Below are 23222 nucleotides of genomic sequence, written 5' to 3' on the forward strand. Positions count from 1 at the left end.
TCCTTCCCTTCATTCCCCTCTGTCTAATCCAATGAACTTCTATTCTTCCCTGCCCCACCCCTTATTACGTGTTGGCCACTGCGCGTCAGAGAGAACAGTCAGCCTTTGGTTTTTGAGGACTGGCTTATTTCACTTAGCATGATTGTCTCCAGTTCCATCATTTACTGGCAAATGCCATGATTTCATTCTTCTTTGTGGTTGAGTAATATTCCATTGTGTATATGTGCCACATGTTCTTTATCCATTCATCTGTTGAAGGGCACCTGGGTTGGTTCCGTAGCTTAGCTATTGTGAATTGAGCTGCTGTGAACATTGATGTGGTTGTGTCACTGCAGTGTGCTGATTTTAAGTCCTTTGGGTATGTACCGAGGAGTGGGATAACTGGGTCAAATGGTGGTTCCATTCCAAGTTTTCTGAGGACTCTCCATACTGCTTTCCAGAGTGGTTGCACCAATTTGCAGTGCCAACAGCAATGTGTGCGTGAACCATGTTCCCCACATCCTCACCACATTTATTGTTACTTGTATTCTTGATTGTTGCCATCCTGACTGGGGTGAGATGGAATCTCAGAGTGGTTTTAATTTGCATTTCCCCAGTTGTTAGAGATGTTGGACATTTTTTCATGTTTGTTGACCATCTGTATTTCTTCTGTGAAGGGTCTGTTCAGTGCCTTTGCCCCTTTATCGATTGGGTTATTTGGTTTTTTTGAAGTTGAGTTTTTTGAGGTTTTTTTAAAATATATATATATATATATATATATCCTGAAGACTAATGCTCTAATTGAGGTGCAGGTGGCAAAGACTTTCTCCCATTCTGCGGGCTCTTTCTTCACTGTCTTGGATGTCTCCTTTGCTGTGAAGGAGCTTTTTAGTTTGATACTAACCCATTTATTGATTCTTGGTTTTACTTCTTTGAGCTTTAGGAGTCTTGCTACAGATTCGGTTCCTAAGCCGACATTTGGGAAGTTGGGCTTACATTTCCTTCTAGTAGGCACAGGGTCTCCAGTCTGATGCCTGAGTCCTCGATCCACTTTGAGTTGAGTGTCGCGCGTGGTGAGAGCGAGGGGCTTAATTTCACTTTATTACAGGTGGGTTTCCAGTTTTCCCAGCACCATTTGTTGAAGAGGCTGTCTCCTCTCCAGTGACGACTTATGGCCCCTTGTCCAGTGTCTTGCATTCCACTGGTCTCCGTTGTGTCTTGGTGCGGCCCCATGCTGTTTCTGTGGCTCTGTGGTGTAGTTTAAGGGCGTGCTATTGGGATGCCTCCTGCTTTGCTTTTCTCACTGAGGATTTCTCCTTATTTTTCCAAATGAGTTTCATAACTGCTTTTTCTGTTTCCATGAAGAATATCATTGGAACCTTAAAAGGAATTAAGAATGAATTGGAAGGGTTCCTTCCTTTTGTATTTCATGGGATCATTTGAGGAGGATTCGTGTCAGTTTTAAGGTTTTTTCTCCTTACCACTTAGCTGTGGATCCTCAGGGCACTGATTGGGATCCCCCAGTTAATGCCTGAATCTATGGCGTGTGCTGAACCTTTTTTATTTATATGAGGTGCTGAGAACTGAATCCAGTACTTCACACATGAAAAGTGAGTGCTCCACCGCTGAGCCACAACCTTAGCCCTGTGCCATGTTTTATTTATTTATTTATTTATTCATTCATTCATTTATTTTTTATTATTGGTTGTTCACAACATTACAAAGCTCTTGGCATATCATATTTCATACATTAGAATCAAGTGGGTTATGAACTCCCATTTTTACCCCAAATACAGATTGCAGAATCACATTGGTTACACATCCACATTTTTACATACTGCCATATTAGTGACTGTTGTATTCTGCTACCTTTCCTATCCTCTACTATCCCCCCTCCCCTCCCATCTTCTCTCTCTACCCCATCTACTGTAATTCATTTCCCTCCATGTTTGTTATCCCATTCCCCTCACAACCTCTTATATGTAATTTTGTATAACAATGAGGGTCTCCCTCCATTTCCATGCAATTCCCCTTTTCTCTCCCTTTCCCTCCCACCTCGTGTCTCTGTTTAATGTTAATCTTTTCTTTCTGCTCTTCCTCCCTGCTCTGTTCTTAGTTGCTCTCATTATATCAAAGAAGACATTTGGTATTTGTTTTTTAGGGATTGGCTAGCTTCACTAAGCATAATCTGTTCTAGTGCCATCCATTTCCCTGCAAATTCCATGATTCTGTCATTTTTTAGTGCTGCGTAATACTCCATGGTGTATAAATGCCACATTTTTTATCCATTCTTTTTCTAAACATATTTAACATCTGTTTTATCCTTTTTTTTTTTTTGGTACTGAAGATTGAATCTGAGGGTGCTTTACCAGTGAGCCATGTTTTAGCCATTTTTATTTGAGACAGGATCTCATTAAATTGCTAGGGGCCTAGCATCTACAGTCAGTTTTTTTGTTTTGTTTTGTTTTTTTCCCTTTTATTTGGAGGGAATGGGAGGAAGTGGGAACAGGGAGGTGGGAGGTAGGTTTTGTTTATTTTTTTTAGCTCATTTCCAGGGGGTGGGAATTTTTTTAAAATATGTATCATGAATAAAGTTGTTTTTGAAAAAAAAAATTGCTAGGGGCCTTTCTGTGTTGCTGAGGCTGGCCTTGGACTTGTGATCTTGCCTCAGGCTCCTGGTGCCTGGGATGACAGCTGTGCTCCACCTCACCCAGCTGACGCCTGCCTGTTTCATCCCTAATTGCCACATACCATGGCCATGACTTTTAAACAAGTTTGAGATATGATGGCAAAATAGTCATGAATTTCTTTTCCTTCCAATACATTCTGGATTCTTTCAATTTTTTTCCCCCATTTTCAAAATAGTGGGTTGGGTACTGGAAGGTTGATTCTCATCATATATCTTACAACCTCGGTGTATGATTCTTTTTCTTTTATTTATTCTAATTTGTCATGCATTGCAGCGGAATGCATTTCAATTCATAATACATATATAGAGCACAATTTTTCATGTCTCTGGTTCTACACAAAGTAGAGTCACACCATTCATGTCTTCCTACATGTACTTTGGGTAATGATGTTTACCTCATTCCACCATCTTTTCTGATTCTTTTTCTTTTCCTGTTAAGAACTTGTACCTTTTCACTTATAGGAAACCCTTTATAGCTTCTCTTTAGCATATTCAAATTACAGGATCACTACTCTTGTACTCTGGAGCCATTAGTAAATAAAACCAGGGTTGCTTGTATTCCAGCACTGTGATACCATAGCAGTCCATGTGATAACTGAGGCGGCCACTATGTAACCTATGGTGGGTAGCATATACAGCGTGGATACACTAGACAGAGGGGTGATCCATGACCTGGGCAAGCTGGAACACAGTGGTGTGAGATTTCATGATGCTGTGCAGAAGAGCATACAATTTAAAAATTGAGTGTTTTATTTCTGGAATTTTTTCACATAATATTTTTAGACCACAGTTGACTATTCAAAGTGAAACCACAGGTAGGGAGTACTGCTATATGTATTTCTAAAAGAAATGGCATTATTACAAAGTAATGAATAGTCACTATTCCTTAATGTCAAATATTCAGCAGTGTTCAGCAGTAATTCCTTAATATCAAGTATTCAGACAGTGTTCATTTCCTTTTTTAAAGTTTGTTTGGATCCAGGACCCAGGTGAGATGTGCATGTGGCAGCTGGTTGGCAAGTTTCTGGTCTTCCCTAGTCGGCAGCCCATGCAGCCTGGCAGTGTGTGGCAGTGTGTGTGGTGGCTCTGTGGAGTCCGTCTCGTTCTTCACTGTGAGGCAGAAGCCAGGGCTGTGCGTGGTCCCTGGCTCTGATTCCTCAGGGCTGTGGAATGATGAAGGGCATCCCGCTGCTCCTTACTCAGGCCTGGACGGCCTCTGACAGTGCACTTCCCCTCAGTTACTGGCTGCACAGGAAGGTCAGGGTGCATGTGGAATCTCTCCATTTATCGCCAGTTTTTGAAACAGTGGGTGGGTACTGGCCTCCTCCCATGGCTGCCTGAGGATTCTGTTTCCTCTTTTCCTCTCCTTTCTTCACCTTTCCTGAGTACACATCTGTGATATTATCTGCCCATCCTGGCCTCTGGGGCCTCTTGAATTGGCCTGGTGTGGTCTTCGTGGCTTGCCCAAGTCTCTTAGGGTGAGGTGCTCCTCCCCTGCCCCAGAGCTGATGATTCTCAGTGACCCTGTGGTGAGGGGAGGTTTCAAAATGATGCGAGCCTGTTGGGCTGGTGGCTGTTTTAGACGTTTTCAGTGCACAGAGGTGAGACATTCTTCCTCCTGTTTTGTTTCATGGTGCTGAGCTGTACCCCCAGCCCTTTAATTTTTATTTTGAGACGGTTTCGCTAAGTTGCCAGGCTGGCCTCGAGCTTGTGACCCTCCTGTCCCAGCTCCCGAGTCGCTGTGCTGATGGCTTGTGCCTGTCTGGCAGGGTGGAGCTTTTCAAAGCGGCAGTCCCAGGTTGATCTGTGCTCTGGTCTGCACCTGTATGGCCTCCCGCTCCGGAGCTGGGCAGACGTGCAAGGCCCCTCAACCTAGAAGACACCTGTGTTATAGCTCTCTCACCACTGGCTGCAGCGTGCGAGAGCTGGATGTTTTCTCTGTGTCTGCAGTGGGTCTTCTGGAGGAGCAGGCTGGCGAGTCTCGATGCTGGTTCTCACGGCAGAGATTTGTTCAGGCTTATCTCTTTCACTTTATTTTCAAATTTGGGTATTTTTCTTTGGTGGTTGTTTTAATTTATAACTATGGATATATTGTTCTGGTTCCTGTTTAGAAAAGTGTAGGATGGTTAGGCAGTCAGAGATTTGTCCCCTTCGTGAGCCATGAGGACAGAAGTAGAGTCTTGTCTTGTCAAAACCTTTCTGCCATTGCTCTCTCTGTAGATGTCCACACGGAGGCCGTGCAAGCAGCCCTGGCCAAGTACAAAGAGAGGAGGATGCCGATGCCCTCGAAGAGACGTTCCGTCCTGGCGCACTCCTCCGTGGACGCCTACACCCCCCCAGGTATTGATGGGTGGTCTTGGGAGTGGGCCTGAGGCCTGGTGTTTGATCCCCTGAGCTGGAATGTCCCTCTGTTTGGAGCACAGATTTGGGGAACTTAGTAAGCATGCTGTGGTGTGTCTGTGATGTACACGGCACTGTTCTTCCCACGGGGACACGTGTACTCTGCAGCACTTTGTTGGTTTTTTTTTCCCATTTAAAAACTGAAAGTTTACTTATCCCTGTAATAACCACATTTTCACATACAGAAAACTTAGGTACATTCAACTGTTTACAAGACAAATCTCCATTAACACACTTACATTCATGTGGAGTATATGAACTTATTAAATTATATAGATCTGCAACTTTTGCATTTGGTATCTTTCAAAATAACTAGTTAATACACTTATCTTCTAAAATTCAGTTCATAGATGTTTTCAGGTTAGAAGAATCTCTTCTGAAAGGTTATAATTACTGTAGTCATACCATGAGAATCCAACACTTCTTTAGCTTTCATCTAAAGCTTCAGCATCTTAGTCACATGACTTGCAGTGCAGGGTCATCTTAGTCGGTTGTACTGTTTGGTTTATAGTTTAAGTCACTTAAAATGGTTCACAGTTATTTGTGCAGCAAGGGAAAAAAGCTCCAAGGATAATATTTTTTTTTCAAAATTTTATTTTTTAGTTGTAGCTGGATGCAATATCTTGATTTTATTTACTTATTTTTATGTGGTGCTGAGGATCAAAACCAGGGCCTTGCACGTTCTAGGCAAGTGCTCTACCACCGAGCTACAACCCCAGCCCAAGGGTAATATTTGTTTCTCACATCCTGGATAAAATCACAGCACAACAATCTCGTTTTCTGTGGGGCTGGGGATGTGGCTCAAGCGGTAAAGCGCTCCCCTGGCATGCGTGGGGCGCTGGGTTCGATCCTCAGCACCACATAAAAATAAAATAAAGATGTTGTGTCTGCCAAGAACTAAAAAATAAATATTGAAAAATTCTCTCTCTCTTTCTCTCTCTCTCTTAAAAAAAAATCTAACTATTTGTAAAGAGCATTTGTTTCAAATGTGCAATCTTTAAACTTTCTCAGTGACATCCACAGGTACAACCAACATAAGAATGGAAATGGTAAATAAGAGACTCTACATAATACCTACTAACTTAATACAATTCAGTTTAACATTGACAATTTCTATTTTTGAGCTAAGTTCATTAGATCTAAAAATAATTTCAAAATAAGCATAATACTTTCAAATTTCTCAGCTATAGATCTTGAAAAGAAAATCTAAAGTTGCCTTTCCTCTCTGCAGCACTTTGTGGGTGGATTTTAGTTTCTTTTGTTTAAAAAACTCAAGATACTGTTAATATTTGGGGTGAAGAGAAGAACCCTAAATAAGCACTTAGTAAACTACAAAAACTCAATTATTCTCATCTTGTCACTGTCATTTGGTATCTTGTTACCAGGACTTCAGTGGGACAGTTGAGGACTATTTGGACAGTTCTAGTAATTTTTTGTTGTTTTCTTGCTGTTTCCATGAGAAATTAAAAGTTGTAGATGGGGTTTGTCTAACTTCCCACTAACCCTGACTGAAGTTTGAGGGGCTGGTGGCTTCCCGTTCAGGAGCTTCTGTGGCTGCCCTCGTGACGTTCGTGTTTGGTTTGATGAATCTGGAATCATAGGGGAAAACCAGACACCTCAGATCACAAGACGACTCAGTGGTTCAGTGGTGATTCTGTGCTTAACCTTTATTGTCGGAAAACATCTTAGGATTTGCCGTCAGATCATTTCTACTGGGCAGAGCTGTGGACACGGTGTCGTTGCCAAAGACTCTTTTGACAACTGTGAACCCGTGAGTGTGGTTGTGCTGACCCGACAGACTGCTGTCCACAGTTAATTCACTGACTGAGCTCTTTCTAGAGCTACTTCATGTGATCTGCCTGCAAGGACACCTGTGGACAGGTGTAGCCCCGGCCGCCCCAGTGCTATGGCTCTGCAGGCTGGCCCGCCTTGCCCTGGAGTGTGGCCATGTGGGTGGGCAGCAGTGCCCAGGCAGAGAGGCCCATTTCACCCCAGTGTGCGCCAGTGGCCAGGGCCTCTAGGAGTGGGACTCATGGAGCGCTTCCCTCAGCCTCCTCATGCCCTTAGGAGGAGCAGCCCGGGTGCCCGGCACCCTCTGGGCTGGCCCGTGGGAAGCCACCCTCTCACCCACCCTGCGTCATGCCTGTCGTGGTTGTTTTCACCGCAGACACATCGTCCGCTTCAGAAGATGAGGGTTCTGTGCAGCGGCCCGGGCAGCTCAGCTCCACTGTGCTCCAGAGCCACCCCGGTGCAGAGCCCTGGCTCGACCGGGTCATTCAGGGCTCCTCCACCTCATCTTCCGCATCCTCCACCTCATCTCACCCGGGAGGCAGACCCGCCGCCGCGCTCTCAGACCTTGCAGCCCACGCCCACATAGGTCAGTAACCAGCTGCCGTGGCCATGGCCGCAGCAGGGCAGGGTCAGGCACGCCCAGGATGGAGGCGCTCCCCTGGCCCGCTGGTGGAGGGCAGTGGGGCTGTGGCTCCTTCCACAGACAGCCGCCAGGCTCCTGTCTGCCTGAAAAGCCAGCTGGTGTGGGGCTTGCAGCGATGACCCTGACAGGAGCGGGACGGTGCCTGGCCAGTTTGGCTTCCGGATCAAGCCCTGTACTTGTTGGACAGTAGGCCTGGCTGCTCAGTGTTTCCCCGCGGAAACCCACCTCTGCTCACCCGAGAGGTGTCCTCGGTCGCTGAAGTACTTCTGTGCTCTGGGAGCTGGCAGCCCGATTCTTGTGGCAGGTGGGCATCCTCCACCCCCACCCCTGCTCGGTGTCACCAGCCTGCTGTGGTTGTCACAGCCCCGTTGGGCTGGCTGCCTTTCCTCATGGCCTGTATGAGCAGGTGAGGTCCTGAGGCAGGGGCCAGGGCTGTGGCTACGATGGCCTTCCTTCCTCCGGGCGCCCCTCAGCTGAAATCCAGGTGCCAGTCAAAGCTGATCGTGAAAATGCCTGGATCTCTTCCAGTCACGCACTTCAGATCCCACTCGGGGAGGAAAACAGTGACATCCTGCTTAAACAAAGACGGTGGTGTGGCTGGCAGCATGCAGCTGGCATGTGGACCCGAACACTCTTGCTTGGTGCCTAGACAGGCAGGCGGTATTACTGGAGACTCCTGGTGACCTCATTTTCTAGAGGAAGGAAGACAGAAAGTGAGGTGTTTATAACTTCTTGACAATACTTGGCTGCTCAGTGGGAGCCAGAGCTGGCCTCGGGTTTGTTTTTGTTTTTATTTTTATATTTATTTTTTTAGCTGTAGATGGACACAACACAATGCCTTTATTTTTATGTGGTGCTGAGATTCGAACCTGGGTCCCGCCCACACTAGGCGACCGCTCTACTGCTGAGCCACAATCCCAGCTCCTGCCCCAGGTGTTTTGATCTTCTTCATTTTCTTTGCTTTTCTGCTGAAACTGAAACGGGAGCACCTGTGGTACACCCGTGAAAGGTGGTCTGGTCCAGGCAGTTCTGGGCCTGTGTGCTGAAACGCTCTTACCTGTAAGTGTGGTCAGTTGGCTGCACTGGAGGTGGGCGGGGTTCTTAGTGTCTCTCTGTGGGGCTGGTCAGAGTTGCTCTGCATTTCTTCTTGGTCTGTGTAACCCTGCTGAAGAGGGTCATGCCGCTGTGATGCGAGTCAGAGAGCAGCTGGCCCCCACATCATGCTTCCCACACACAGAGGGGCTGCGGGTGCTCCTGTGAAGAGCGGCCTGCCCTCGTTGTCTCTGTGGCTCTCTGGGAACATTTTTACTTTTATTCTAAATCTCAAAGTACAAGTTAAGTTTCTGTCATCTGAAAATAGAAATCTAAATGCTCTGAAATCTGAGACTTTGAGTGCCATGCGGGAACGTTTTGGGTTTTGACTTCAGGGTTAGGAAGGGCAAACCAGTCCTGTAGGCACGAGTTCCAGGATCCAGGAAAGCTCCGCTCCCAGGAGGCACTGGTCCCCGCCTTCGGCTACTGATGTTCAGCCTGCACCTGGCCTTCCCTCCTCTTGTCGCGGAAGCACCCTTTCTCTATTTTTAACACTAGATATTCTTTAGTTTGAACTAAGGAGAGAAATCTGGAAAGAGGAAGAGTATATTCAGTAAAAATATTTGATGAGAACATCTTAGGTAAAGGTGATTTAAAAAAAATGTTTGTTTATTGTTTTCCTCTTGGTATCAGGGATTGGTCCCAGGGGTGCAGACACTGAGCTACATCCCCAGCCCCTTTTTATTTATTAATTTAATTTAATTTTTTTTTGAGACAGGTTTTTACTAAGTTGCTTCAGGCCTCACTCCTGCTAGATGAGTGCTCTGCCGCTGAGCCACAACCACAGCCCCATGTTAAATATTTTGAAACAAATGTAAACACGTATTTAAAAGCAGTACTTTTTGTTATCGTAGTTCATTTTTGAGTAGTTTATGTGGCTATTTAAAAACTACCTATAATGGATAAGTTACCACATATGCCTTGCTTTTCATGTGTATTTTTAAATCACTTATTTTTGCTAGATTTTACGGCAAGGAAATTTCTTTTTGATCTCAGAGAACCTACTAAATGCTCTAAAATGTTTGTCTGCTCAGTGTCACACTCTTTGAAGGGCTGTGAGACGATGTCAGGAGAGCTGTAGGTCTTCCCACATGGCACATTCTGTGGCAGGAAGAGTGGGTTTGTGTCTGGCTGTCTAATTTCTGTCATGTAAACACTCCCACCTGGTCTTTCCTCTAAGGAAGTGATAGCTGGCAGAAGGTTAGCGCTAGTGAGCTGGAATGCTGGAGAGCACCCTCAGCACAGCCACTGACCAGATACCAGCCCAAGGCCATCGCTGCCCTGGTCAGCCACTGACCAGAGACCAGCCCAAGGCCATCGCTGCTCTGGTCAGCGGACCTGGACTCTGGAATAGTGTCTGCTGCTTGGTGCTGCAGGAGGCCAGTGTCTGTTGTCCTTCCGGTGCAGTGCCTTTCCTTCCACAGAGGTGGCATGTGCACCGTGAGGGATACACGCGGGCGGGTGAGAGGCCAGGATGGGGTGCTTGAAGCATTTTGTATTTCCCATCTTAGTCTTTAAATGTGACAGTGACCCTTTTTACTTTAAGCAGCTGTTTGGGTCACATGGTATTGCAGCCTTGTTTTTCATTTGTGATTTTATTTTTGAGATGGGATCTCGCCCCACCTCCTGGGCTGGAGCTTTGTGTCCTCTTGCCTTGGCTTCTCAGGTTGTTGGGGTCCCAGGCATGTGCCACCATGCCCAGCTCATCGAAGACATTTTTTAGTTTTATCCTTTGAGGCCTGTGATGGTGGGGTCTTTGTAACTCTGGCGTACTTTTTGGTGGTTAATAGGTTACAGATGTGTGGCTGACGTTGTGAAATACTCTCTTGACACGTGAGCTCGGGTTTGTCTGGCTCTCCCGAGGGAGAATTCTGACTCCGATTAGGTTGCAGTGGTCACTGGCCAGTTGCTGCGTGTCTATCTCTGTGCCGTAGTCTTGGTTTGAAGTCTGGATCCCTCTGAGAATTGAGCCTCCACCACTGTTGCTCGTGATATCTGGGCACTCGCAGAGTCTTGTGCTGTGGGCAGCTGGGAGCAGAATCAGTCGGGCTCCATGTGGGCTTGGCTGGGGGCAGCATCTGACAGTGGGTTGATCAGCAGTATGTGCTCCTCAGAACTAACAGCCACCTCCTCTTCATTTCAAAAGCAGATCTGCACTCTGCCCCTCCTGACGTCACCACAGGCCTCGTGGACCGTCCGCACTGTGAACGTCCCCAGGTGGCTTCTGTGAGGGCTGCTCCTCGGGGGTACGGCGGGAGCATCCTGGAAACAGCAGATGGTGAGCACCTGCATCTTCTCCTTCCGAAAGAACAAGCACAGAAATCACTCTGGTGTGGAGCCCAGCTTTACTGTGCTCCCCAGCCAGCCCAGCCAGCCGTCAGCTCTCACTCATGAGTGCCGGTAGAGGTGAGAGTGTGGGTGAGACTGTTCCCACAGAAACATCACTTGGTGTGAAGCTGGTAAGATGGGAAAGAAGGAGAGTAGGAGGGGAAGCCTCACAACTTGGGCTGGATGTCGAGGAGTGAGACCTGCAGAGGGTAGTGTGCAGCTGTGGGCGCGCATGTGTGAATCGACTGGGCAGGTCTCGGCAGCCTCTGTGAGTGCCGCTTCCTTCCACAGCACCCGAGGCCAGTGCCTGGTGCTGTTTCCCAGCGGCTCTCAGAAGGCCCTCGCACAGACCATTTCTTTTTGAAACTATTTCTAGTATTTTTTTTAAAAAAGTCATGTCAAGTTTTTTCCCCAAAGTGCCAACTGAAATCCCAGAGAAAACAGAGGATCTCAGATCGCAGACTCTCCTGGCTATGTCGGTGCTCCTAACGGAAGGTCACTTTACGTTGAGGTTTTCATTTTCTTCATAGTGCAAAAGAAAAAGGCTGAGTCAATGCAGAGAGGGGTATTTGACTGAACACGTTTTAATGTGATTTATCACTCTTTACATTTAAAACCTTTAAGACCTTAATTGAGATAAAAATCAGCAGAGAATGAACAGCCCTCTTTCAGCGTGTGCAGTTTTAGAAGTTCAAGATGTCCAAATGCTATGGGTGTGTCCAGCACTCTCATGTCCAGCTGCTGCCCTTTGTGTCCCCGCCACCCAGGAACCTCTGATTTACTCCCTGACACCATAGATTGGTTTTGTTTTCTGGAGTTTTATGTAAGTTGAATGATAATATCTACTCTCTACCGTCTGGATCTTGCTTGTCAGTGATGGTGCCAGCTGATCCTGGCAGTCCCCGAGCAGTGTGTCCCCGGAGTGCGCCACAGCTGTCTCTACCTCCAGTGAAGGTGCCGTGGTGCGTGTCTGCCTGAGTGTGTGTGCACATGTGTTCTCACTTCTTGAGTGCAGGTTCTTGGAGAGTGGAAGGCTGAGTGACCTCCAGGGGTGTGTGTGACGTTTTAAGGAATTGCCAAGCTGTTTTCCAAGTGCTTGTCCCATTCTCCTTCCTCTGCATCTTTAGCAGTGGGCATGTGGGCAATTTCACCACATTTCTAATTTTCATTTCCGTAACCACTGATGATAGTGTCTTAAAAATGTTTCCATATGCTTATTTTCTATCTCTGTATTTTTTTTAGGAAAAGTGTTAAAACTTTTGCCTTAAAAAAGTTTGGTTTTTGTTTTTTTATTGAATTTTGGGAGTTCTTTATATATTCTGTATACAAAATTCAGGTCTATCATTTATATTTTTTCCCAGTCTGTGGCTTCTTTTTTTTTTTTTTTTACTAATTTTTGCTTTTATAGATTGTGTTCTTGTGCCTTATCTAAGGCATCTTTGCCTAACGTAAGGTCATAAAGCTTTTCCCCTCTATTTACTTTTAGAATTTTATAGTTTTCAATTTTGCATTCATTTTGAGGTAATTTTAGCACAAGTAAGAGGTATGAATCAAAATGTTCACATTCTTGTTTTTGGGTGTCTGGCTGTCCTGATGCATTTATCATAAAGATCACCAACTCATACCAATTCCTGTGACACCAAGTGATTCCTGTGATTTATGAAAGCCACACCACTATCGTGGTGCTATGAAAATTCAAGATGTTGCGTAGCTTGTGTCCTCCAACTTGTGCTTTTAATTTATGAAGTGTTTTAGTTGTTCCAGCTTTTTTGTATTTTAAAATATAAAAAATCAGTGTATCATTTCCACAAAAATTTCTGTGGAGCTATTTGCTGATATTTCTTTAAATCCTTACACCAGTTTAAGGGGGAATTGGCATCTTTTTTTTTTTTTCCCCCTGTGGTGCTGGGGATTGAACCCAGGGCCTTGTGCATGTGAAGCAAGCCCTCTACCAACTGAGCTATGTCCCCAGCTCTGGGAATCGGCATCTTCACAGTGTCATGTGTTCCAGTCAGTGAGTATTTCAGTTGTGTGGTAGCTTCCAGTGTATAGATATTGCCTATATTTAATTTTTTTTTTCTTAGATGAGGATGGACATAAAACCTTTATTTTTATTTATTTTTATGTAGTGCTGAGGATCAAACCCAGTGCCTCACACATGCCAGGCAGGCACTCTGCCACTGAGCCACAACCCCAGCCCAGTATTACATATATTTTGTTATTTCAAAACACGTTTTAATGCAGTTGTAAAAAAAATTTAACATTTTTTCCCAATTATTTTTTGTTAGACTCTAAAAATACCATTGATGTTTCATGTTGACCTTATATTAGTCTCAGATTAGTTCTAATAGCAGTTTTTGGTAGAATCCTTAAGATTTTCTATATGCATGATCTTATTATTTATGAATAAAGACATTATTGTATTTTCTTTCTAAACTGCATGCCTTTTATTTGTTTTTCTTGCTGTATTTTGGTGTGTAGGCATCTAGTCTATGTTAATCGAAATGCCAAGTGTGGAAAAGCATTTGGTTTTATATTTTTCAGTTTTGATATTAATTATAGATTTTTTTGTAGATTCCTTCAACAGGTTGATCAAGATTCCTTTTTAATTTTCTGAAAGTTTTTATCATTTTTTTGATTTAATGAAATGCTCATATGTTTTTTTTTTTTTAAAGAGAGAGAGAGGAGAGAGAGAGAGAATTTTTAATATTTATTTTTTAGTTCTCGGCGGACACAACATCTTTGTTGGTATGTGGTGCTGAGGATCGAACCCGGGCCGCACGCATGCCAGGCGAGCGCGCTACCTCTTGAGCCACATCCCCAGCCCCTCATATGTTTTTTCTTTTATGGTTTTTGAATATAGACAGTCACATGGATCTACTTTTAAAAAGTTTTTTTCTTGCAGTGAAATACGTAGAACATGAAATTTTGTATCTTAACCGCTTTTTAATTTTTTCACTTCTGGTGATTGAACCCAGAGATGCTCTGCCTCTGAGCTGCATCCCCAGCCCTTTTTTTAAATTTTTAAAAACATTTTGTCTTGAAACAGAGTCTTCACATTGCCCAGGCTGGCCTCAAACTTGCATCCTCCCATCTCTTCCTTCTGAGTCACTGGGACAGCCAGTATGGGCTGCTGTACCTGGCCGCCTTAACTTCTGTATTTTGGTGGTGCTGGGCGAGGAGACCAGAGCCTCACACATGGGGGCAGGTGACCTGCATGGAGCTACCCCTGTGTCTGTCCAAACCACTCTGAGAACCAGCTGTGGAGTCCACACAGTGGTGTTGAGCAGCACCGTCGTCTCCACAGCTCTTGGTCTGGAAAGACGGAAGCTCTGTCTGTGGAGCACTGACTCCCCCTCCCCCTCCCCAGCCCTGGCGGCCAGCGTTCTCCTTTCTATCTGCTTGCTAGGTGGACTTGCACCACGCTGGTCTTTTTGAAGGGGGCTAACTTCATAGACTGGTGTCCGGAGGCCCATCTGTGTTGTGGCACATCCTGGACCTCTGCCCTCCAGGCTCAGCACCATTGTGCTGGTGTCCCCAGTGAGACTCTGTTCCTGACGCGTGTTCCTGCTGCCAGGAGAGCTCCATGGACAGTGTTCACCCAGACCCTGCTTCGGGCTCTCTGGGCCTCTGTCTGTAGGTGGGAGCCTGGGTGCAGGACCTGGGTGGGTGGGTGACCTTGTTGGGCTCTCTGGGCCTCTGTCTGTAGGTGGGAGTCTGAGTGCAGGACCTGGGTGGGTGGGTGACCTTGTTGTGCTCTCTGGGCCTCTGTCTGTAGGTGGGAGTCTGGGTGCAGGACCTGGGTGGGTGGGTGACCTTGTTGGGCTCTCTGGGCCTCTGTCTGTAGGTGGGAGTCTGGGTGCAGGACCTGGGTGGGTGAGTGACCTTGTTGGGCTCTCTGGGCCTCTGTCTGTAGGTGGGAGTCTGGGTGCAGGACCTGGGTGGGTGGGTGACCTTGTTGGGCTCTGTGGACCTCTGTCTGTAGGTGGGAGCCTGAGTGCAGGACCTGGGTGGGTGGGTGACCTTGTTGGGCTCTCTGGGCCTCTGTCTGTAGGTGGGAGTCTGGGTGCAGGACCTGGGTGGGTGGGTGACCTTGTTGGGCTCTCTGGGCCTCTGTCTGTAGGTGGGAGCCTGAGTGCAGGACCTGGGTGGGTGGGTGACCTTGTTGGGCTCTCTGGGCCTCTGTCTGTTAGGTGGGAGCCTGGGTGCAGGACCTGGGTGGGTGGGTGACCTTGTTGGGCTCTCTGGGCCTCTGTCTGTAGGTGGGAGTCTGGGTGCAGGACCTGGGTGGGTGGGTGACCTTGTTGGGCTCTGTGGACCTCTGTCTGTAGGTGGGAGTCTGGGTGCAGGACCTGGGTGGGTGGGTGACCTTGTTGGGCTCTCTGGGCCTCTGTCTGTAGGTGGGAGTCTGGGTGCAGGACCTGGGTGGGTGGGTGACCTTGTTGGGCTCTGTGGACCTCTGTCTGTAGGTGGGAGCCTGGGTGCAGGACCTGGGTGGGTGAGTGACCTTGTTGGGCTCTCTGGGCCTCTGTCTGTAGGTGGGAGTCTGGGTGCAGGACCTGGGTGGGTGGGTGACCTTGTTGTGCTCTCTGGGCCTCTGTCTGTAATTGGGAGTCTGGGTGCAGGACCTGGGTGGGTGGGTGACCTTGTTGTGCTCTCTGGGCCTCTGTCTGTAGGTGGGAGCCTGGGTGCAGGACCTGGGTGGGTGGGTGACCTTGTTGGGCTCTCTGGGCCTCTGTCTGTAGGTGGGAGCCTGGGTGCAGGACCTGGGTGGGTGGGTGACCTTGTTGGGCTCTCTGGGCCTCTGTCTGTAGGTGGGAGCCTGGGTGCAGGACCTGGGTGGGTGGGTGACCTTGTTGGGCTCTCTGGGCCTCTGTCTGTTGGTGGGAGCCTGGGTGCAGGACCTGGGTGGGTGGGCAACGATGCTTTCAGTGTTGGGGGACCTGCCTGCTGCTGCTCTTCACCTCCACCCTGGGTTGCACAGAGCTCTGGGTCTTCATGCATCCCCAGCAGGTGCTCTGGTAGTACCCGTCCTGAAGGTGCGAGGTGCTTCTGCTTGATCTGGGCATCATCATGTGCTGCTTGGACATTTAAAGACCTTTTTTTTTTTTTTTTTGAGAAATGTCTCTTAAAGGTTGGTTTGGTTTTGTGTTTTTAAATTTTTTTTTTAGTTATTGATGGACACAAAATCATTATTTTATTTATTCATTTTTATGTGGTACTGAGAATCAAACCCAATGATTCACACATGTGAGGCAAGACTCTACCACCCCCAGGCCCAAGGCTCCCCCCATTCAGATTATTTGTGCTTTTTAAATTTTTTTTTTACTTTTGCTATATTTTCTAGGTGTTAATTCCATATCAGGTATAATATTCACACAAGTATTTTCTTCCATTCTCTAGCCTCTCTTTGTAGTTTCTTTTTCTTTTCTCATTACTGGGCATTGAACCCAGGGGTGACTCACTACTGAGCCACATCCCAGCCCTTTTTATTTTTTTGGGACGATCTTGGTTAGTTAGTACCCAGGCTGGCCTAGAACTTGCCGTCCCTCTGCCCTTCTGCCTGTGTCACTAGCATTATTGATCGTGTCTTTCGATATACAGAATTTGAACGTTTTCGTGAAGTCTCATTTGTCCCTTTTTTCTTGTGTTGCTGATGTCTTTGGAGTAGAGCTGACGAGGACTGCAGGACCCTGTGCCTGGCTGTGGCACGCTCTCCTCTCAGTAGGTCCTCTAAGGAGTCATGGCTCGTGATCAGGCTGTGACCGGGACCTTCACTGTCTGCTTGTGGAGATCTGGTGGTGTTTGTGGGAAAGACTGTCCTTTCTCCGTGGAGTGCTCTCGCACGCTTGGCAGAGGTCACTGCTCCTGTGTGGCACTGCTTGTGAGCTCTCTGCTCTGTCCCACTGGTCTGTCCTCATGTTGTACCATGCACAGTCTCTGCTCCTCTTAGAATCAGGTACGGGAGTCTTACAGCTCCGTTTTTGACTATTTAGGATTCCTGTGACTCTTAGGACATGTGTTTCTATTTATGCAGAAGAGGTCGTTGGGATTTTATAGGGATCACATTGGATTTCTAATTTAAAAATGTTAACATACTATCCATGAGCTTTTATTTTTGTTGCCTTTAATTTTTCTTCAGCAGTGTTTTCATTGTAGAACTCTTTTGCCTCCATGCTGAATTCTTTTCGATTCTGTTGTAAATTGTTTTTGTAATTTCTTTTCAGATTATTCATTGTTAGTACACAGGTAAGCGACTGATTTTTTTTTTTTGAGTGTGTGTCTGTGTGTGTGTGTAATGGCTGTGTCTTGCCACTTTGTTGAATTCAGATTGTTCTAAGTGTGTGTGTGTGTGTGTGTGTGTGTGTGTGTGTAATGGCTGTGTCTTGCCACTTGGTTGAATTCAGATTGTTCTAAGTGTGTGTGTGTGTAATGGCTGTGTCTTGCCACTTTGTTGAATTCAAATTGTTCTAAGTGTGTGTGTGTGTGTGTGTGTGTGTGCGCGCGCGCGCACCCATGCGGGCTCCAGGATTCTCTGGGGTCTTTTATTCTTCCTTGCCTGGCAGGCCCAGGACTGTGCAATAGGGTGCCTCCACCCATGAAGGCCCCCTGCTCCCTGTGGGGCTCACCCAGCTGGGTGCTGGGTTCTTCCACCTGGTTGTGTCCAACGTGGTCTGCTCGGCAGTGGGTTTGCCTTTGGTGTCCTGGTCCCTTTCCCCAGGCTCCCTAGGGTTGCCCTGCGACTGCTGCCCTCGGGCCGGCCCTGCTGGTCCAGTGCTCCTACCTCCGAGCTCTGCTCTGGGTCTTTCCTGGAGCTTTCTCCTCTGCCTCTCTCGCGCCCTGCTGTGTTTAGATGTTTGTTGGTCTCAACGTATTTCCAGGTGCATTGTTCAGATGTGTTTCTCCTGCATATTTAACCCCTTTTAAGTTTATTAAACTTGTGAACGACCCAGCACACAGTCTGTTAGTTGAGTATTCCACTCGAAAATAATACTTATTCTGTTGCATTTTTTCTTTTTTTTTAAAGTTTTTATAATAGTTGTAGATGGACAGGATGCCTTTATTTTATTTGTTTATTTTTGTGTGGTGCTGAGGATCAAACCCAGTGTCTCATGCATGCTAGGCAAACATTCTGCTGCTGAGCTATGACCCTAGACCTTCTTTTTTTTATGGTAAAATAATACAATAAAGAAAGCTCAAAAATTTTTGATAACTTTGTCCAAAATATTTGTTACATAGTGATGGATGAAGGTCTAATATTTCTAATATAAAAAATCATTTTTAAAAATGAACAGGAAAAGCCAAGTTGGTGGCACACACCTGTAATCCCTTCCATTCTTGTGGTTGAACGTGATGTGGAGTCACACTGGTCATTTATCCATATGTGACGTAGGAAAGTTACGTCCAGTTCATTCCTGTCTTTCCTATTCCCATCCCTCCTTCCTTCCCTTCATTCCCCTCTGTCTAATCCAATGAACTTCTATTCTTCCCTGCCCCACCCCTTATTACGTGTTGGCCACTGCGCGTCAGAGAGAACAGTCAGCCTTTGGTTTTTGAGGACTGGCTTATTTCACTTAGCATGATTGTCTCCAGTTCCATCATTTACTGGCAAATGCCATGATTTCATTCTTCTTTGTGGTTGAGTAATATTCCATTGTGTATATGTGCCACATGTTCTTTATCCATTCATCTGTTGAAGGGCACCTGGGTTGGTTCCGTAGCTTAGCTATTGTGAATTGAGCTGCTGTGAACATTGATGTGGTTGTGTCACTGCAGTGTGCTGATTTTAAGTCCTTTGGGTATGTACCGAGGAGTGGGATAACTGGGTCAAATGGTGGTTCCATTCCAAGTTTTCTGAGGACTCTCCATACTGCTTTCCAGAGTGGTTGCACCAATTTGCAGTGCCAACAGCAATGTGTGCGTGAACCATGTTCCCCACATCCTCACCACATTTATTGTTACTTGTATTCTTGATTGTTGCCATCCTGACTGGGGTGAGATGGAATCTCAGAGTGGTTTTAATTTGCATTTCCCCAGTTGTTAGAGATGTTGGACATTTTTTCATGTTTGTTGACCATCTGTATTTCTTCTGTGAAGGGTCTGTTCAGTGCCTTTGCCCCTTTATCGATTGGGTTATTTGGTTTTTTTGAAGTTGAGTTTTTTGAGGTTTTTTTAAAAAATATATATATATATATATATATCCTGAAGACTAATGCTCTAATTGAGGTGCAGGTGGCAAAGACTTTCTCCCATTCTGCGGGCTCTTTCTTCACTGTCTTGGATGTCTCCTTTGCTGTGAAGGAGCTTTTTAGTTTGATACTAACCCATTTATTGATTCTTGGTTTTACTTCTTTGAGCTTTAGGAGTCTTGCTACAGATTCGGTTCCTAAGCCGACATTTGGGAAGTTGGGCTTACATTTCCTTCTAGTAGGCACAAGGTCTCCAGTCTGATGCCTGAGTCCTCGATCCACTTTGAGTTGAGTGTCGCGCGTGGTGAGAGCGAGGGGCTTAATTTCACTTTATTACAGGTGGGTTTCCAGTTTTCCCAGCACCATTTGTTGAAGAGGCTGTCTCCTCTCCAGTGACGACTTATGGCCCCTTGTCCAGTGTCTTGCATTCCACTGGTCTCCGTTGTGTCTTGGTGCGGCCCCATGCTGTTTCTGTGGCTCTGTGGTGTAGTTTAAGGGCGTGCTATTGGGATGCCTCCTGCTTTGCTTTTCTCACTGAGGATTTCTCCTTATTTTTCCAAATGAGTTTCATAACTGCTTTTTCTGTTTCCATGAAGAATATCATTGGAACCTTAAAAGGAATTAAGAATGAATTGGAAGGGTTCCTTCCTTTTGTATTTCATGGGATCATTTGAGAAGGATTCGTGTCAGTTTTCTGTGAAGGTCTGGTAGAGCTCAGCTGACAATCTCTGTCTGGTCCTGGGCTTCTCTTCCTTGGCTTTTGATAGCATCTTTAATTTCATTGCTTGAAATTGATGTGTTTAAACTTTCTATGTCCTCCTGACTCAATTTGGTTAGGTCATATGTCTCTAGAAATTTGTAGATGTTTTCAAGGTTATCTATTGTATCAGAGTAGGAATTTTCAAAGTAGGTTTGGTTATCATCTGTATTTTAGTAGTTTGTGTTGTGATATTTCCTTTTTCATTGTGAATTTTAGTAATTTGAGTTTTCTTTGTTAGCTCGGCTAAGGGTTTATTAATTTTATTTTATTGATTTGTTTTCAAAGAACCAACATTTTGTTTTGTCGATTTTGGGGATTATTTCTTTTGTTTCAATTTTATTGATTTCAGCTCTGGTTTTATTTCCTGTCTTCTGCTTTTGGTGTTGATTCATTCTTCTTGTTCTAGGACTTTGAGATGTAATGATAGGTTATTTATTTGTTGACTTTCTATACTTTTAATAATAAGTGAGCTCAGTGCACTGCCTTCATAGAAGTGTCCCAGAGTTCTTGATATGTTGTTTCAGTATTCTCATTTACCTCTCAGTATTTTTTTTTTATCCCAGATTTCTTCTGCTATCCATTGTTCATTCAGTAGCATATTATTTAGTCTCCGGGTATTAAAGTAGCTTCTATTTTTTTGAACTTTTTTATTTTAGATAGACACAATATCTTTATTTTATTATATGGTGCCAGGGATCGAACCCAGTGCTTCATGCATGCTAGGCAAACTCTCCATCACTGAGCCACAACCCCGGCCCCTCTATTTTTAATTTCATTCTTGATTTCTAAATTCATTCTGTTATGATCTGATAGGATGCAAAGTATATCTGTTTTTTTTATATTTGCTAAGAGTTGCTTTGTGGCCTGAGATGTGATCTATTTTAGAGAAGGATCCGTGGCTGCTGAGAAGAAAATACATGCCGTCATCCTGCCAGATCTTACCTGTCATTTTTCTCTGGCGTTCTTTAAAATTCTATCCTGTTTCTCTGTGTTGAGCATTTTCATAATAATGTGCCTTGGTGTGGGAATGTTGCAGTTTTGTATATTTGAGGTCCTGTAAGCTTCCTGCATTTGATTTTCCATTTTATTCTTTAGGTTTGGGAAATTTTCTGATATTATTTCATTGAAAAGATTGTGCATTCCTTTTGTTTGTATCTCTGAATCTTCATCTCTCCCAATAAATCTTAAATATAGTCTTTTCAGGTTATCCCACATTTCTTGCAAGTTCTGTTTGTGGTCTCTTAACATCTTTTCTCCATGTTTAACTTTGTTTTCAAGATTATTTATTTTGCCTTCATTGCCTGAAACTCTAAGTGGTCTAGTCTCTTGGTGATGCTTTCAATTGAAATTTTAATTTGATTTATTGATTTCCTTCATTTCAAAGATTTGTAGGCTTTTCTTTTTTCAGAATCTCTCTTTATTGAAGTGATATTTCACTTCCTGTATTTTCTTTCTGATTTCACTCCTTAGACTGGCTTTTACTTCGCACATCGTTTTAACTATGTACATTATAAACTCTTTCTTGGATATTTCTTCCACTCTGGTGTTGTTGGATTCTGTTACTGGAGTACCTTGGTCTGTTTGCGATGATTGACCCTTTGCCTTTTCATGTTTGTGTGTCTACCCATCTAGCAGTAGAGACGTGAGGAGTAGAGTTTTTCTTTTTTTAATTTATTTTTTAGTGTTAGATGGATTCAATATCTTTATTTTTATTTGGGCTTAGGATTGAACCCAGTGCCTTGCATGTGTCATGTGTGAGGCAAGTGCTCTACCACTGAGCTCTAGCCCCAGCCCCCCTGTTTTTTTTTTAGTTGTAGATGGACACAGTATCTTTATTTTTTTATGTTTTTTTTAAACTTATTGGCAGTAGAGTTTTTATCCTGTAGACTTACAGTGTCCCTGAAGGTTTCCAATACCTCACTTGCTGAGAAGCTACCTGTCTGCTTTCTCGGTTTCACTCCACGTAGCAGTCAGGAAAGTGACCTCTGTTCTGCCATCTTGAAAACCAGAACAGTGTTTCTTAAGGATTGAGAACACCATGGAGCTTTTTAGCCTGCATGGGTTATATGTCTTGATATTTATCTTAATAGAAATTAAAATCAGAGTTATTATTTCACTTAAAGCAGCAATAAACTCATCACATGTTGAGATGAATCACCATACTTCTGCAAAAGTAGTTTCCAAAACAGCCACCTTGAGGGAGAAGAAGGGCTCATTCCGTGCTTTGACGGTCTCTTTCATGGCTGGCTGATGAAAGCGTCTGGGTCACCTGCGTTCACAGTGACGTCACCATGGCGTGTTCTTAGCCTCGGTGCCCTGAGAGGCCCTCAGGCTCCCCAGGTCCCTGGACCAGCTGAAAACTGCTACAAGGAATAGCGTTCAGTACACATGATTCAGCCAGTGCTTATGGGGTGAACTGGCCAGTTTCAGAATGCAGTCTGCTGGGCCTGCAGACGGGAGATCATCTGTTGGCTGTGTGAGTTTTGGTGCCTCCAAGAGGCTTGTCCTTGAGCCTGCGGCTGGGCGTGTGTGTGTGAGACAGGTCTTGCCTCAGGCCCTCTCTGCTTTTCCTGTGACAGGTGTCCCTGTGCACAGCAGAGTGTCCTCCAAGATCCAGCAGCTTCTGAACACCCTGAAGAGGCCCAAGCGCCCTCCCCTGAAGGAGTTCTTTGTGGACGATTTTGAGGAGCTTTTGGAAGGTAAAGTCCTCTGATCTGAGCCCTATGTGTGTGTGCCATCTGGAGGCACAGGTGGTGGTGCACAGACGTGAGTTCCTGTGCCACGCCCTTTCTCTTTGTGCCCAGACTCTGGTGAGCATGTGCAGCCGTGAGCTTAGAACCACACCTGCCTGCACATGGTCAGGATTAGAGAGACTTTGCAATCCCCACGCCCAGTCCAGGGTTAGGACAACACTGCTAAGGTTTCTTCTTTACACTTTTAGTTAAACTCTAAATGTGAAATACTGTCTTCTTATGGTTCTAAAGTACTGACTTTTAGCACATGTTCAACTCCTTTTCAGAATTTTAACCTCTCATTTATGAATGGAATATATATTTAAAAACAAAGAACATACTGAGCATGGTGGCACATGCCCATAATCCCAGTGACTCTGGAGGCTATGGCAGGAGGATTGCAAGTTTGAGGCCACCCTCAGTAACTTGGCAATACCCTGTCTCAAAATAAAAAATAAAGAGGGCTGGGGATGTAACTCGGTGGTAGAGTGCCTCTGAGTTTAATCCCTAGTACTGCAAAAGAAGAATATAGATTTATTTTAAAAAAGAAGAACTAAGAAGAAGCAGAAAGAGGCCCACGCCCTTAGAAGGGCACAGAGATGAAGCCCAGTGTTGGTGT

General features: G+C 45.3%; 1 protein-coding gene across 12 annotated transcripts in view; it reads left to right on the forward strand.

Annotated features, from left to right (window-relative positions):
* The window catches only part of Dip2a (disco interacting protein 2 homolog A), a 92641-nt gene that overhangs the window by 25774 nt on the left and 43645 nt on the right, over nucleotides 1-23222 (forward strand). For 7 of the 12 annotated variants that reach the window (XM_078044828.1, XM_078044830.1, XM_078044831.1 and 4 more), the window contains exons 4-7: nucleotides 4889-5008; nucleotides 7236-7445; nucleotides 10741-10872; nucleotides 22451-22570. In XM_078044828.1, the coding sequence (XP_077900954.1) occupies nucleotides 4889-5008; nucleotides 7236-7445; nucleotides 10741-10872; nucleotides 22451-22570 (582 nt within the window). The remainder of the gene's footprint in view (nucleotides 1-4888; nucleotides 5009-7235; nucleotides 7446-10740; nucleotides 10873-22450; nucleotides 22571-23222) is intronic. The other 5 variants (XM_078044829.1, XM_078044836.1, XM_078044840.1 and 2 more) reach the window with 3 other exon arrangements.

Source organism: Ictidomys tridecemlineatus, chromosome 3 (genome assembly GCF_052094955.1).
Source record: "Ictidomys tridecemlineatus isolate mIctTri1 chromosome 3, mIctTri1.hap1, whole genome shotgun sequence".
Taxonomy (NCBI): domain Eukaryota; kingdom Metazoa; phylum Chordata; class Mammalia; order Rodentia; family Sciuridae; genus Ictidomys; species Ictidomys tridecemlineatus.